This window comes from Rattus norvegicus, chromosome 3, assembly GCF_021556685.1.
Source record: "Rattus norvegicus strain SHRSP/BbbUtx chromosome 3, alternate assembly SHRSP_T2T, whole genome shotgun sequence".
Taxonomy (NCBI): Eukaryota; Metazoa; Chordata; class Mammalia; order Rodentia; family Muridae; genus Rattus; species Rattus norvegicus.
Genome location: NC_141536.1, coordinates 46,294,611 through 46,310,382, shown reverse-complemented (window position 1 = coordinate 46,310,382; position 15,772 = coordinate 46,294,611). Strand labels below are relative to the sequence as shown.

General features: G+C 38.7%; 1 protein-coding gene across 1 annotated transcript; it reads left to right on the top strand.

Annotated features, from left to right (window-relative positions):
* Window positions 1–6,182: 6,182 nt before the first annotated feature.
* Gcg (glucagon) lies at window positions 6,183–15,340 on the top strand. The gene is given in 6 exon segments (NM_012707.3): window positions 6,183–6,262; window positions 9,329–9,433; window positions 11,184–11,345; window positions 12,915–13,052; window positions 14,019–14,162; window positions 14,889–15,340. Coding segments are annotated over 5 exon segments (543 nt in total). The 5' UTR covers window positions 6,183–6,262; window positions 9,329–9,341; the 3' UTR covers window positions 14,896–15,340.
* Window positions 15,341–15,772: the final 432 nt, after the last annotated feature.

Sequence of the window (15,772 nt, the reverse complement as noted above, 5' to 3'; positions counted from 1 at the left end):
TTTAGACCTAGATTGGATGCTAAGGGGCTTAAAGGCTGCGTAGAATAAATGACAGCTTTCTGTTCTCAGGGACTTGCTTCTCATTCATGAAAGAAAATCCTGGCCTTAATCAACAAAAACATCTTCCATTCCATTCAAACTATTGCCTTTAAAGTACCTGGCCTACATTTGAGTGTCAAGTGAAAAGCAAAAATAAATTCAATGAATCTTCTGTCTTGGTATTATGGGCTAGCCACTAAAATGGATATTATATTTTGCACCACGATGTTCACGCAAACGTACTTTTGAATTTATCATTTTTCCTTAATCATTTTCATCAATGTCAACTGTCTCATATGATACACTTCTGAGGACCATTGATGTCAAACCATACATTCAGATAATCAGTGGAGCATGTAGTGTTTTGTCCTGTCATGCTTTATGCCTAGAAGCTATGACAAAGGGATCCAGAAAGAATTGCAACGGTCAAAGTCATTGATTTCTTATTGACTGGCTTAAAGGATGTGGACGTCTACAGACCAGAGAGATGAGATAAAGCAAGAGTTTCTCTTCGACTTCGGGGAAAGCCAGCAACTCATATTCTATTGTGATCCAGCAACAGGAAAATATTTTGATTAAAATGGAAAGGGAATCTTACTGAATGCGTGAGAGGTAAGTCTAGCTGTTCCCTGCATCACAGCAGCCAAGATGGGACCTCTCAAGGGTCCTTCCAGTAGGAGATGGCTAAGACTGGAGAACTTCAGCCACAGATATGCCTTGACCACAGAACAAATGACTTCGGTAGTTCATTACAGAGTGAAAACATACAAAAATCATTCTCTGGGTTCGAAATAAAAAAAAAACTCTAAAGGATAAATTGAACTAAAATAAACAGGGTTCTATTTAAAACCAGGCAATAGGCTGCGTGGCTTTACACAACATCTTCCATAATTTTATCACTCCAGTGGCACCAGAAAGCTGGGTCTCTCTTCACAATCCATCTGATTACATGTGACTTGGCGACGCTGAGCCAGTCCCAGGCGGGGGCAAAGCTGATCACAAAGCGGGATGAATAGACAACAGTGTGGATGACTTCATTACATCTCCGTATTTTTAGTATCCAGATCTCAAATGCTACATTTTCTAATGGCTGAAGTTACTTCCTTTCTGAGAAGACTTTGAAAACGACAATGTTTTAATTGGTTCACATTAAAGCCTCTTAGAAGCTTGAAGGGAAAAAAAAATCTTTCCAGATGAGCAAGAGGTTGAATAAATGTAATGGCATATGGTTTGGCTTTTTATAGCTACAATATGCAAAAAATAGTAGCATAGCACATGTATTCAATGATATATATGTATTTATACACATAAATATATATTCTGCTTATACATTATGAGATAAGATTCTTTTGTACAAATGTGATTTTGTTTTCTTTCTCTTTTTTGTTCGCTTTAAGAATAAAAATAACAACTGAAACTTAGAACAATTTTAAACATCTCATTATACAAGGGATCTTACAAAAGATAAAATCAACGACTGTTAAGCCATGATGCCACACGGTCCCTTGTATAGACTCCTAAGTAAGTTGTCTACAGGGGCTCAGAGCCTCAGGGCAAGAAAACTATCCATCCGTCTTATTAGCGAGCTTCCCCTCCTCCACGTGCATCCTCCAAATCTTTCCAGATGGATGGTCACGAACTGATTCTTAAATATCTCTCATGAAGGGTATTTCTCACACCCTCTGGCTCACTTACAAACCCCCGGAAGCTCTTCCTTTGCCTTCCCTGCATCCCACCGAGTCGCCCATGAAGACATGAAAGACATCTGATCGTTACATTCTATGAACTGATTTAAAATTTTTCACTGTTTTCATATGACCCTCATTCTAGCTTTTCTTTAATCTTCAAAGCCAAAAAAAAAAGCCAATTGACATAAGCATTTCCCTCAAACATCACACATTAGGTTTTGTTTTCTTTTTCTTTTTCAGTCTTTTGACAAAACCTTCTTATGGAGAAGGGTATTCTCACCCACAGGGGGCTCTTTGCTATCCTATACCTGGACTTCACATATTTTACCTCCTTTCTACTCAGTCACTGAGGCGGCACACTCTTAATTTCCAAAACAATTTGTGAATTGTTACTAATATGTCAGCCCTCACAAGTGTCTATCATAGTTTCCTCTTCACTGTTTGGCATGGAAAATGTCATACATATGCCATGTTCTGTAAACAGATCCACATAAGACATCAGTGATCTGGACACTACCAGCATTGCCTGTGATGCTCTCTATGCCTCCACTTAACCCTCACACACCTTTATATTATATATAAAGTATATATATGCATATATACATATATATACATACATATATACATATGTTTTTAGGTATGTAAATATCATTTATTTTGGGTTGGCTCTTCTGACAATTATTGCAGTAAAGGCTTTTTTTTTTCTTATCAGAAAATTCTACCCAAGGCAATTTCTTCTGGCCTCAACCAAGAAAAAGCCACAATTTGGGCCCATGTTAAAGTCTCAGTTTCCTCTGTCTTTGAAGTTGCACATCTGGATCTATACAGGATGGCACTTACTCTCGTGTGTCCAGCTTCTTTTAAGATGCACATTTTTTGTATCATTCATCTGCATCACTGTGGGTTTCAAGTCTTGGTGCCTTGTTTTTGACTAGTATTCAATTATATGTATAATTTCTATGTTATGATTTATCAGTTGTTTCTCTAGTCAATGGTATTTCACCCATAACTAAGATAAATAAAACTTCTTTGAACATTTACTACAAACCCTTCTTTTCATAAGGTGGTTGCACTATTCAACTTTTAAGTTGAAATTTGTTGTTGCTTGGTATAATAGTTTCTGACCAAACAGTCAGAAAATAAAACAAGATATGTGTTGAGGCGACGTCTCTATACCTTACCATTGACTACGACAGGGCTCCATGCTGTGTCCTAGAGCTTACTTTTGTCAGTGGCTTATGTGTTCTTCCTATGTTGATGGAACTGTGAGTAAATGTGTATTTATTCTCCTTCTAACACAAAGAGTAGTCTGATATATGGTTATTCAATGCTTTTTTTCAGTTAACAACCTATCTTGAAGTCTTTCTATATTGATAAATAAAGATTGCTGCTTTGTGTGTAAACAGTGCTGTATGGATGGCTCCCTCAGATTATTGCTAACAAGTTGTGATTATGCAAATCATTGCCACAGAACTTTCATACATCATTACAAATATATCGAGAATTAGTTGTGTAATTAAATTCAAGTGGTATTTTAATTTTGGGGGGCCAGGGCTTTGATCACTTTATAAACGTTTCAAAAGGGATTAGACATATTGCATTCTTTGAACAATACATTATAACCCTCCCTCCTGTACACTTGCTGTCAAAATGCAGTATAATCATTCCCAGACATTTCAGACTCATTATCCTCAGAAATCAATGTACACCAACCTCACACCCTACATGACATCTGGCCAATGTGAAGTCCTCCTCAGGACCAGCTACCTAATCTTTGCAAATCAAAGTGTGGAGCCTTTTAAAAAAAGCAACAACAACAAAAATATGTGGAGCCTCGTTAGTAAGAATTTCAAGGCAGTAAGACAGAAGGATTAAAGCAAGCATTGGGCTTTCTAGGCTTGTGGGCCTCCGTAGCTGTGTAGGTAGAAAACACAGAGAAGGTGTCCTTTATTGTAAGCCTCAGAAAGAACAATAAAATTTTGCTGATTCTGTTCTTTCTTTTACCTTAAACACTAGGGTAAAAATATTTTACTATATTTCATAATATAATCATTACTTTATTATGGGTCAGTAAATTCAACCTTTTAGGAAGGTAAATTATATCTACCGTTATATACTATGACTGACAACCAAGGTCCTCCATGCTTTCTCCAATAGAAGAATTCTAGACAACATGACTGCAAAACACACAACTCTTCTGCTTCAAGTCAAACCTTTTAATTTTAATCTTATACATACCTGCCTACCACTGTCCCTCCCTCACATTATAAATAATTGAACAACTGCATTGATGGGAAGGAAGGCCAAGTAGAGGCCAGTGCTAAAGTTCCCATTGAATCAATACACTCAAACTGAATTTAATGCTTATCTGAGCACCCATATCACCTCCTAACACAATGCCTATTAAGAAGTCTATTTGCCCCTCCTGGTATGTGGAGCAAGAGAAGGGAACTTTACAGAATGCTTCTGGATTATTATAAGGCTCATCTTCATGGTGCCCTTTCCTCTAAGAACCAGAGTTAGGAGAGTGGAGGTAGAGTTATAGAACAATTTACTGGAAAAAAAAATGGGATGGTTACTTCTAACATAGCAGAAGCCAAGTAAGGAGGAGACAAGAGATACAGAGAGAAAGTTCTAGCAAGACTCTGGTGCTATGTTTACGGCTTTTAGTCATCGTAAACATCAACTGCAGGACCCTCTACTTAGGGATGCTTCACAAACTGGTAGTCTAAGAAAAGGAAGAAGAGAGAGGGAGGGGAAAAATGAGAGATGAGAGGAGAGGGAAAATGGACAACAGGAAGAATGGAACTTGACAAAACATTTAGTAAAGGTGTGGCTGACACACGGTCGCAGTCATAAAGAGCAATCGAGCTCTGCGCTAAGCCGCTCTACACATTGAAGCACAATCGGTGCAATTGAGTTAGTTCTGCCAGAGCTGGATGGAGCTGGACACCTTTCTCTGCTCTTTCACCCCATCTGCTGGATCTGCCAAGAGCTGCCCTGAGATCAAGACACCAGCAGCACCAATGAGAAAGTGAATTAGATAATTTATACAGCTGTGACTTCAGCCTAATCTGCTAAGAAACTTCCTGGGGGCCGTGATAAAATGCACATTCTGATTCCATAAACCAGACCTGAGCCATGAGATGTTCCATTTTTAATAGGACCTCATGGAAGCTGATCCCTGGAGCTAACTCTAGGTACCAGGGCTTTATATCATCAATGACAACTAACGCGAAACCCCTCAGTAAGGTCTCCCAACTGACAGGGAAAGTGGTTCCTATTTCTTAATGAAGCTCCATGTCCACCAGTTAGTTCAATGCACATTCTGAAGAAGTAAATTCATTCAGAGTACTCCTCCAGTTGTTTCAATGGGCTATTCCCATAAAAGTTATCAATTATACCATGGAGTTGATACACTTGGACACCCAGATTTAGCTGGGAAATGCTGTGGTGATCTTGTCATATAGAATATGAGTTTCATTTTAAACAAATGTTTACACAAATCAATGCTTCTCACAAATCAGCAACAGAGTCCCAAAGACTGTGTGGCTTGGCCACGGTCTCATAGCCTATTGATGATAGCAGGGAAGAAAAATCTACTTATGATCCCCGGAGTTTCTTGCTGTCTGTTCACACATCCTGGTTATTTCCCAATTTTATTTCCTTCTGTTGAAATGGCCAGAATTGTATCTGCTACATACTATAATTAGTAAGGACCTATATACGTGCTGGAAGTTACAGAAAGTAACAGCATGCATCTCAGACCAATAGTTTGCCTCCCATGTCTTTCTTTGTATTCTAATGTCACACCCCTTCTCAGTGAAATTAGATTTAAAACATTTCGAAAGATGAAAAAGAAATAATAGACCCTTTGCTATCAGCATCAGTGACGTTGGGTATTCTCATTTTGCCTTCTGTGTCTCATTAACATAGTGCACATTACATTTTAATTGACATTTAAAATCTCCCCACAAAGAGAGTACAAATTCATTCCATACAAAGTAGATGAGTGGGTTATTGATATGTGTGCACTGGGTGAGCGATTTGTTTGCCTAGATGAATGGTCCATCAGTTATTCAGGAACTCAGGATGGCCAAATAGCACATCAAGGGACAAGACCCTCAAATGACTCCTCTAGGCTCATTTGACGTCAAAATTCACTTCAGAGAGCTGAAGTAGTTTTTCACGCCTGACTGAGATTGAAGGGTGTATTTCCAAACTACCCTTTCCATTCCCAAACAGAAAGGCACAAGAGTAAATAAAAAGTTTCCGGGCCTCTGAGGTCTCACCCCGGTATCAGCGTGAGGAGCAGATGAGCAGAGTGGGCGAGTGAAATCATTTGAACAAAACCCCATTATTTACAGATGAGAAATTTATATTGTCAGCGTAATATCTGCAAGGCTAAACAGCCTGGAGACTATATAAAAGCACAGCACCCTGGTGCAGAAGGGCAGAGCTTGGGCGCAGAACACACTCAAAGTTCCCAAAGGAGCTCCACCTGTCTATACCTCCTCTCAGCTCAGTCCCACAAGGTAAGAGGCACACTGTGGGGTGGGGATGTCTGGAGGACATTGGACAGTGAAGTATATGTGAGAACTATGGATTAAAATGTTGTTTTCATCTCTTTATTGATAGGACTATGAAGAACACAGTTGAGGGCAAAGCGTTATTGATCAGATTTATACCTACTTTACTGTAATGAATTCGCAAATTACTTGAGAACTAGTATGGTGTGCTTATAAAAAGAAAGGAAAACAAAGATTTAGACCAGTGCATTTGTTACAATGTGAACAGTATGTTCAAATAAGTAAATACTCTGAACAATAAGTATTTCTGCTTTGACTTGAAAGATGTGTGTGCTACTTTGAACAGAAGGGGCTTTTTAATTTCACAAGAAAATGTGTCCATTACCAGGACTGTAAGGGCAGTTTTTCTTTGTGAATTAAAAGCTTCTCCTTAAAGCTCTTGTTTTATAAAAGAGGATGTTCAATATCATCTTTTAAATATCCAGACTTCTAATAGATTCTCCAAGAATCAAGGCCGATATATGAACCCTCTGTAAGTTAAAGCCAGCATCTTTGGAGCAGAAAATAAACATCACCAATAACTGGCAATATCTTCCTATGAGTTATAAACTAACGGTTATTTACCATATATCGAGCACTAATGGTTGGAAAGAAAACCAAAATAGCTTCATCTGGAATGATTTTTTGCATATCTCTTTAGAAAGATCAGTTAGGTATTCTGAAGTAACTATTAACTTCACAGAGAAAAAGCTCCAATTCACAAATGCCAGCAATGGCATCCGCCATCAAGCATAGTGTTTCGGTAAATTCTAGGGCAGTTATTTCTTAATCTGTGGGTCATGACCCCTCTGGCGTACAAACGACCCCCTCATAGTGTTGCATGTTAGACATTTACATTATGACTCATAACAGTAGCAAAGTTACAGTTGTGAAGCAGCAGTGGAAATAATTTATGGTTGGGGTCACCACAGCCTGTGGGACTGTATTAGAGCGACACGGCATTAGGAAGGTTGAGAACCACTGCTCTACGGACTCCTTATTAAAGGAGATAAGGAAGTACAGAGTGTTTATGTGCCCTATAACACCAATGCATCTTAGGAAAATAAAGTCATCTCTTCTTTCCTAAATCTAAGATTCTTTTTCTAAGACTTTCCAAACAGAGTAATACTTTGACTACAGTCTCCTTTTAATTTTGATTGGAAAATTGTGGTATTTTTTGTTTTGTTTTGTTTTTCAAAAATACCATTCTCCTTTTTTACACTAGCAAAGACAGGGGAGAAATAACTGTAAAATCCTTACTAGATACACTGTTGATGCTAAAATATTTAATTCTCAACAATAATATTAAAGCAATGGATGAATTATTTTATTTCTCAGAAGTCTCTTAACTTCCAAAAAGTGGATAAAGGAAAGTGAGTTGTATCAGGAGGTTGCATTAGAAGGTGTATGTTCTCAGAGTGCTGTCTGTCCAAAGTCTGCCCTTTCTAAACATGAGCAGGCCATCACTGAACCTTCAGGGACTTTGGGCTGAGGAGTTCATTTAGGACCGAGTTGGCATTGTTCAGTCTTTTGCAAGAGGCTTTCCAATAACACAGAAGTGCTTGCTATGACTCTTCAATATTATAACATATCACCATTGGAAGGTACAATCAAAGGCATGTCAAAGCAGCCATTCAGTGTTGACCATCAAGAAGGATGAAAGCATAATTTCTTTTTTTTTTTTTTTTTGGTTCTTTTTTTCGGAGCTGGGGACCGAACCCAGGGCCTTGTGCTTCCTAGGTAAGCGCTCTACCACTGAGCTAAATCCCCAGCCCCGAAAGCATAATTTCTATTATGCTGTTTTGTCTGGTTGGCCAGTTCATCAATAAGTATTTATTATTTCAGAAAACTACCACTCCAGGTAGGATAGCCTCTATCTTCCTGCCAAAGACAGATAGTAAATATGGCTGAGATGTTAAAGAATAGATTGATGTTTTAAAAGGATAATATTTGTAAAATCCTTATTCCAAACCAAATGCCACTTGCTAAAAATACTCATTTAGTTTATTTATGGCGAAACATAATGAAACGTGGGCTGAAATTCTCATGAGAGTTGGAAGGTTGCAGCGAGAAACCTGTGACACACTGTGGACTCAAGGTTTCAATTCATTCTGTAGAGACATCGTGGCCCACATCCATGCAGACCTACATCTTCATCACCACCCCCCTGGTATCTTTTGGTTTCACAGGGTGTCCGTTTTTGACAGACAAGAAACCAGGTGTATGCTACAGTGTCATTAATAGGAAATATCATTTCCTAAACTGAGTATAATTACCAGACAACCAAGGGACTGTGGGGCTTCAAAAGCAAGCACTAATTTTCCCTAGGATACTAATCTTTAATTTCTTAGTTGCGATTGTTCAAGTTGCCAGGAGCATTAGTTCTTATTGCAAATTGCTTGTCTTTAAAATGATTTTTTTCCCTTTAATTTAGAACAGGTCAAAGCACCCTAAAATACCTCAAATCTGTTGGCCGCTTTATAATTACAAAGTCTAGACCAAGTTACACTATTTAAAATATAAATGAATAATACATCTGAACCGACAGCTGGTATGCCAAGTTGTAGCCCGAGGCGGCTTTAAGATGGTTGAAATGCAGTATAATGTAAATGCTTGGAAGTGAAGGACGATTAATTGAAAGCCAGACTGATAGTGAAGGGGTGGTGTTATGGATAAGATGCCACTCAGGTTAACCATATGCAACATATCATCTACAGAGGGTATTTCAAATGCTTATTGTGGACACGTTTATTTCAAGTCTGGAAATGAGCCTTCTAAACATTAACAGAAGTGTCCCACACTAATGAAAAGCCTAATAGTAGAACAGATCCTTTGTGTTATTTTTCCCTATCAAAATTCATCGAGAGGGGGCATATATTCTATTTGAATTTAACGTGACATTGGAGCCACAAGCAGGATAAAATAGACAGGATGGCTTTTGTCTATGTATAATATTAACTTAATCAAAATTGAGCTCATTTGGACTGCCTGCTTCCCCATCATCCCCCTACCCCCCACTCTGTGTTCCAACAGGCAGAATAAAAAAATGAAGACCGTTTACATCGTGGCTGGATTGTTTGTAATGCTGGTACAAGGCAGCTGGCAGCATGCCCCTCAAGACACGGAGGAGAACGCCAGGTACTAAACAGTAGAGCAGCCTGTCCCTGTGGTTAGAGTGAGATCTGTGAGAAGCGTGATTGGTGAGTGGGGGCCCAGTGGTTTGGAGGGATACCTTCCCTGAACAGACTGAACTACTGAAGACACAGCAAAGATAAATGTGGGCTGTTCTGGGCTATGAATCAGGGTACATGTGCACCAACAATGGGGTGGCTAGGCTTAGAAGCATGTCAATGGGAGACTACTGTCCTTTGGATTCTTCAGATGCTAATCTTTCGTACACTCTTTTAACTACTTCAACTCCAGTTCCTTTTTATGCCTTTAAAAGTAATTGTCAATATTCTTTGCGAATTACAAAAATCATATATTTTTAAGATGCAAAATTTTAAAATGTATGCAACATTTTTAAGTGTTCACATATCTACTGTCGAAAGGAAACAATTCAAAATATGTAAAACTCGTATCTTACTTTCCTGGGTTCTAAAGATTTTTAAGTTAAGTGTTTAATTGAAATAGCATTGTATCAGTTTGCCCGTCGCTTCCCTCCTAGGCCTTCCTCACTATCTGTATAAACTATAATACAAATATCTCTGAGCTTCTATTGCCGTGAAATATGTTTTTCTCTTGAAGTTATATTGTCAACTTTCTCTTTTATTATGACACTCATTACATATCTGGTTCGTAAGAGCTACATGTTTTTCGCATCATATATAATATTTATTTCCATATTCCTCTCCTACTGGGCATTTAAAGAAGTCTTAAAATGTACCCAGGAAGAGTGCTACATAGGAGGTTTGTCCATATGCATTTTGTGTCACATTTCTTAATATTTTCTGGGATAGATTTCCAGCAATGACATTATTGTGTCAAAGGGAGTGAGTGAGTTTAAACCAGAATTAGTACAAAAACCTTCCTGATTTGCCCTTCAGAAAAGCTGTGGGAGTTCATCTCTCTTCCCATGAGCAGCAGAGAAACATTTTACCCTCTCTAATCCTTAATAATTTTAATTTGACAAGTAAAATAGTATACCATTTGTGGTTATTACATTGATATCCCTGTATGTTTATCATGCCAACCAGTTACATAGGAATATCCACCAGGAATTTTCAAATTAGCAGATGGTGTTTTTTGTCCCTTTCTCCAGTCTTTAGCTACTGTATAGCTAAGTAATTGAGTTTTTTTTTACATTAGTATGTGCAAGACAAATTTGGGGGCATATATCTGCTGCCCAAACAAGAGATTTGGGCTTCTTAAAGTTTTAAAATATTCAAGTCACTCTCTCCTCTGTCATATTAGCATAATCATGAGTAGATTAATTACTTGAAAAGATTTCTTTCATAATGTTTCAGAAAACATTTGAGAAACCTGTTGCTAAATTTCAGAACGAATATCTTCCAATACACTAAAGCTGGTCCAACAAGCAGGTCAGGTCCTTCTAAGCATTGGTTCTCAACCTGTGGGTCATGACCCCTGAGAGGTCATATATCAGATGTTAATATTATGATTCATGACAGAAGCAAAATTACAGTTATGAAGTAGCAATGAAATAGCATTATGGTTGGGGGTCATGAGGAACAATATTTAAGGGTCACAGTATAGAAAGGTTGAGAACCAATGCAGGGCAATCTCACTACTGCACGGGACCTTCTATTTTGTAGTGAAGAATCTTCTCAATAAGCTTAATTATAAAGCGTGTACTCCTGGAGTATTTACCCTTTGAGTACCTGCTCCTACGGTTGTACTTATGCTACTTAATTACTGCCTCTCACAGATCATTCCCAGCTTCCCAGACAGAACCACTTGAAGACCCTAATCAGATAAACGAAGACAAACGCCATTCACAGGGCACATTCACCAGTGACTACAGCAAATACCTGGACTCCCGCCGTGCTCAAGATTTTGTGCAGTGGTTGATGAACACCAAGAGGAACCGGTAGGAGTCTGAAGTTGTTGTACACAAATGCACATTAAGAAATTCTCCTGACTCTCCTAGGTTATCATGCTCACCAAACAGGCTTATTCATTTTGGGTGTTCGTGAGGTTGTGCATGCTACCTTTGTCTCAGCTCTACAAAATTCCTCATCCACACACTGCTGTGACAAAGACTTTCTTATATTTTAAGCAGCAGTATTCTTAGTAATTTTTTTTAAACTGGAAACTGAGTTTTGGAGACCTGTTAGCTCAAGAGTGTAATTCTTACCAAAAGTTAGAGCAAATTCGCAACATGCCATTGAGGGGGTTCAAGTCAATGACTGTGAACCCATGAGGATTATACCTTAGCTGTGTTAACCATTAGTAAAGTATGAAAAACAGATGCACCCATTCTCTTGTAAAAGAAAATTCAAGAAATGCATTTAAAAATCACAGCCCAACTAGTTGCAGAGCATAAAGAAAGAAGGCGGCAAACAGGAACACAAACCCATCATAAGGCATACATTTTAATGTTGGATTTTGTTTGAGGAGTGTTGGGGGCTTTGCTACTTCTAGGCTACTGGAGAAAATTATCCACAAGAGTTTCACAGAGATGGTGGAATTTCACAATTTCTTTGGAGGATAGCCCACATGGGAAAGGGAGTTATGCATACCAAATAGCTGAAGAAATCTAAAAATCAGGAAAAGGACATAGATGTGTCTGGGTGGAACGAAAAGAGGAGGAAGAGGGGATGAGAAGAGTAGACAGGATGCACACATATCCTTGGAGTGAAGAGTACAGCAGCAAAGAAGTGGTCAGAGCAGACCTGAGGATTGACAGCGTCCCTGATAGTGATTTATAGGTAAGGCACCCGAATTGTGTGAAAACACAAATTTATAGACTTGACAACAATTGTTCTGATTTTCTGGAGTGGATATCATACAATCTGGGCAAACTAACACTAGGCGACCGACCCATAACTCAGCTATTTGATGTCTGTTTAAGATGAACCTTCCAAAAGGGCAATGTACAGCGTGGGACTCTGCAGGCTACTTGTTCTGTTGCCTGAGCTCTTCCACACGCTTACAGCTGATAAGAGCCCACTTTGCTTCTCTACTGCTAGAGCATTTACTTTCTTTAACCCGTTATCATGCGGTTCTTCTCATAATAATTCAAGGCGGTCCTTCGCTTTCCCTCAAATCAGTTAACTGACTCTGAGCAGACGTTCATTCATAACAAGTACCTACTCTGACTGTGAGAAACATGGCAGAGCCAGACAGCTTTCCTGTCCTGAGATAAAGCCTAAATGAAGCTTTAACGACCACAGCAGGAGGAAGCCCAGGTGGAAATGGCCCCTGGAAAAGGAAAGAATGGTTTAGTCTCTTTTAAAATGGCATTAGCCTCTCTCCACAAAGTTTCAAGCCAGATCATTAACGGAACTCAAAATAACTTTATAAGCACTCTCACCTCCCAAACTTTTTAGCGCTCTTGCCGTTCAGTCCTGAGCCTGAGGTCTTCACGCTTGTCAGGGAGAAACACATTAACAAAGAGATGAAGCTTCATTCAACACAACTCCCACATTTCTTTCAGGAACAACATTGCCAAACGTCATGATGAATTTGAGAGGCATGCTGAAGGGACCTTTACCAGTGATGTGAGTTCTTACTTGGAGGGCCAGGCAGCAAAGGAATTCATTGCTTGGCTGGTGAAAGGCCGAGGAAGGCGAGAGTAAGTCTCTGGTTTAATATCTGATGATTTTCCTAGATGAGAAATTACAAAGAAAAAAAGACTATCCTATGGAAATGCTATACTAAAAACTTAATATTTAATGAAATGGTCATAGTCTGACTTGAAGTTGCATATGCAGTCAACTTGTATTCATGTGTTAATAAAATTCAAACATGTAATGACATTTTCCACAACCAACCATGTACTCAGCCACCACAAAGTTAGCCATACAATGATCAAGGTGAAAAGGGAGAACAAGTTTCTTAGTTGCTGGCTTAGCCTTAATCACACACCACTCCTGAACCATCTCATTTTCTTGTGACCATTTTGATTTGCATTTGAACTGAAGTAGGAGAAAATTTATGTTCAGCTCTGATTTTTAAGTGGAGTTAAAACATGCTTGCTGAGTAGACTGAAATGAGGGAGAACTAGTACGGGTAACTGACGTGTACGCGCTACCCATCAAACCTACAAACCCAGTGGTGCATCTTGATGGAGCTCTACAGTCTGTAGCTGATTTGTAAGCGCTACCCATTATGCCTGCAAAACCAATGGAGTGACTTCATGGGTATCTATAGTGTGTAACAAATACCAGGAATTACACTGTGGTGAATGGGGGGGGGGGGAGCTGAGATTTTAAATCCCTTACTGCTGAGTTTTGCAAGGCTGCTACTGTCTTTCCAGAGCACGATGTACTTGTGTTGAATTTCAGAAAAACTAATAGTTTAAATAATAAGGTACCATGGGTTACTCAAAAAGGCTAACCTACGTGACTTTCGTTTCAGGGTAGAGAGAGACACAAACCTTCTAGCATTTAATGGTCTCCACCTTGGTGGGCTTGTATGAGGGCTTTTAGTGAAGCCCCCAAATTTTTATTCTCTACCACTCCCACACATATCACCAAGGCTCAGCAGTTCACACGAATTTATTTAAGATAAACACTGACTCCAAGCCTTCTTTGCTTAGCTTCCCGGAAGAAGTCGCCATAGCTGAGGAACTTGGGCGCAGACATGCTGATGGATCCTTCTCTGATGAGATGAACACGATTCTCGATAACCTTGCCACCAGAGACTTCATCAACTGGCTGATTCAAACCAAGATCACTGACAAGTAAGGGTTTTTTAGTTGATTTTGAAATCTAGTAAAACTTTCATAAATGTAGGTTATACAGCGATTAGCTGCTCCTGTGTGTGGATGACTGATGTAATGGGTGTCCTATTACTTAAGAGTATGCAATCGTATATAACTTTTCTATGAAAATTTCTATCCACTTAGTTACTCTCTAAGCGATGCCTGTGATAGATCAAGCACCAGCAAAATTGGTATGGATGAAATATGGAGAAGAAATAAGTCATTACACATTAATATCACATTAAAATTGCTGTAATTTTAACACACCCATTAAAATGTCATTGTATGTGGCATTATTTACTCAATTAAAAAGCAGAGCAGTGTGCCCGGATGTAACTTAGTGGTATAGTGGTTTCCTAGCTTATGTAGGGTCTCTGACCCAGTCTCCAGCACTAAAAGAGAAAAAACAACAAAACAAAGCAAAAACAAAAAAGAGAAAGGCACAAGAATAAAAATTCAAGTGGAAATGTACTTTATTGATAAATCTTATTTTTATAATTTTTTTACAAATACACGTTTTTGAAAGATTTTTAATATATCATCCTTAAATGAAAATTAATTCAAGTAAAAAGGCTGAGAAATTTACTGATAAAGAGATGGATAAACAATGTTTATTAAATGACATTGAAATGTCTTCTGGATAAATTAGTTATATCACCTGGTTACCATAATTATTCTGAACAATTCCTGCTTTTGTCCTCATAGGAAATAGGAATATTTCACCATTCACAACCATCTTCACAACATCTCCTGCCAGTCACTTGGGATGTACATTTGAGAGCTATATCCTGAAGCTATACTGCTTTGCATGCGGACGAATACATTTCCCTTTAGCGTTGTGTAACCCAAAGGTTGTAAATGGAATAAAGTTTTTCCAGGGTGTTGATAAAGTAACAACTTTACAGTATGAAAATGCTGGATTCTCAAATTGTCTCCTCGTTTTGAAGTTACCGCCCTGAGATTACTTTTCTGTGGTATAAATTGTAAATTATCGCAGTCACGACACCTGGATTACAACAACAGAAGACATGGTAACCTGGTAACCGTAGTGGTGAACCTGGAAAGAGAACTTCTTCCTTGAACCCTTTGTCATAAATGCGCTCAGCTTTCAATGTATCAAGAATAGATTTAAATAAATATCTCATCCTTTGTTATTATGGTCTCCTTTCTCTTTATTAGTCCATTCTTCCAGAAGCTCATTCTTTCTCAGCTGGTGGCCATATCTCAAACCTAATATTAGGAAACAGCTCCATGCTTTGGATGGCCGTGCAGTACTCTACCATGTTGAGCTAACGCTGAACAATCAGTTGGTCATGTCAAATATTTATTTATGTTTTGTCTTGGTAAAAAAAAAATGTCATCGGGCAGCATTAGACTCAAAAGACAATTCTCTCCTGGGGCCAAACAGCCTCATCCACTTTTAAAAGTCAGGGGCCTCTCAGTTCAATATTATGCCTACACACACACACACACACACACACACACACACACACACACACACACACACCATAGCTCAATACATAATTGCTTGAGCTCACACACCCTCCTTGTATATTCAGACATCTATGCATTTGCTTCTGCTTTATTCA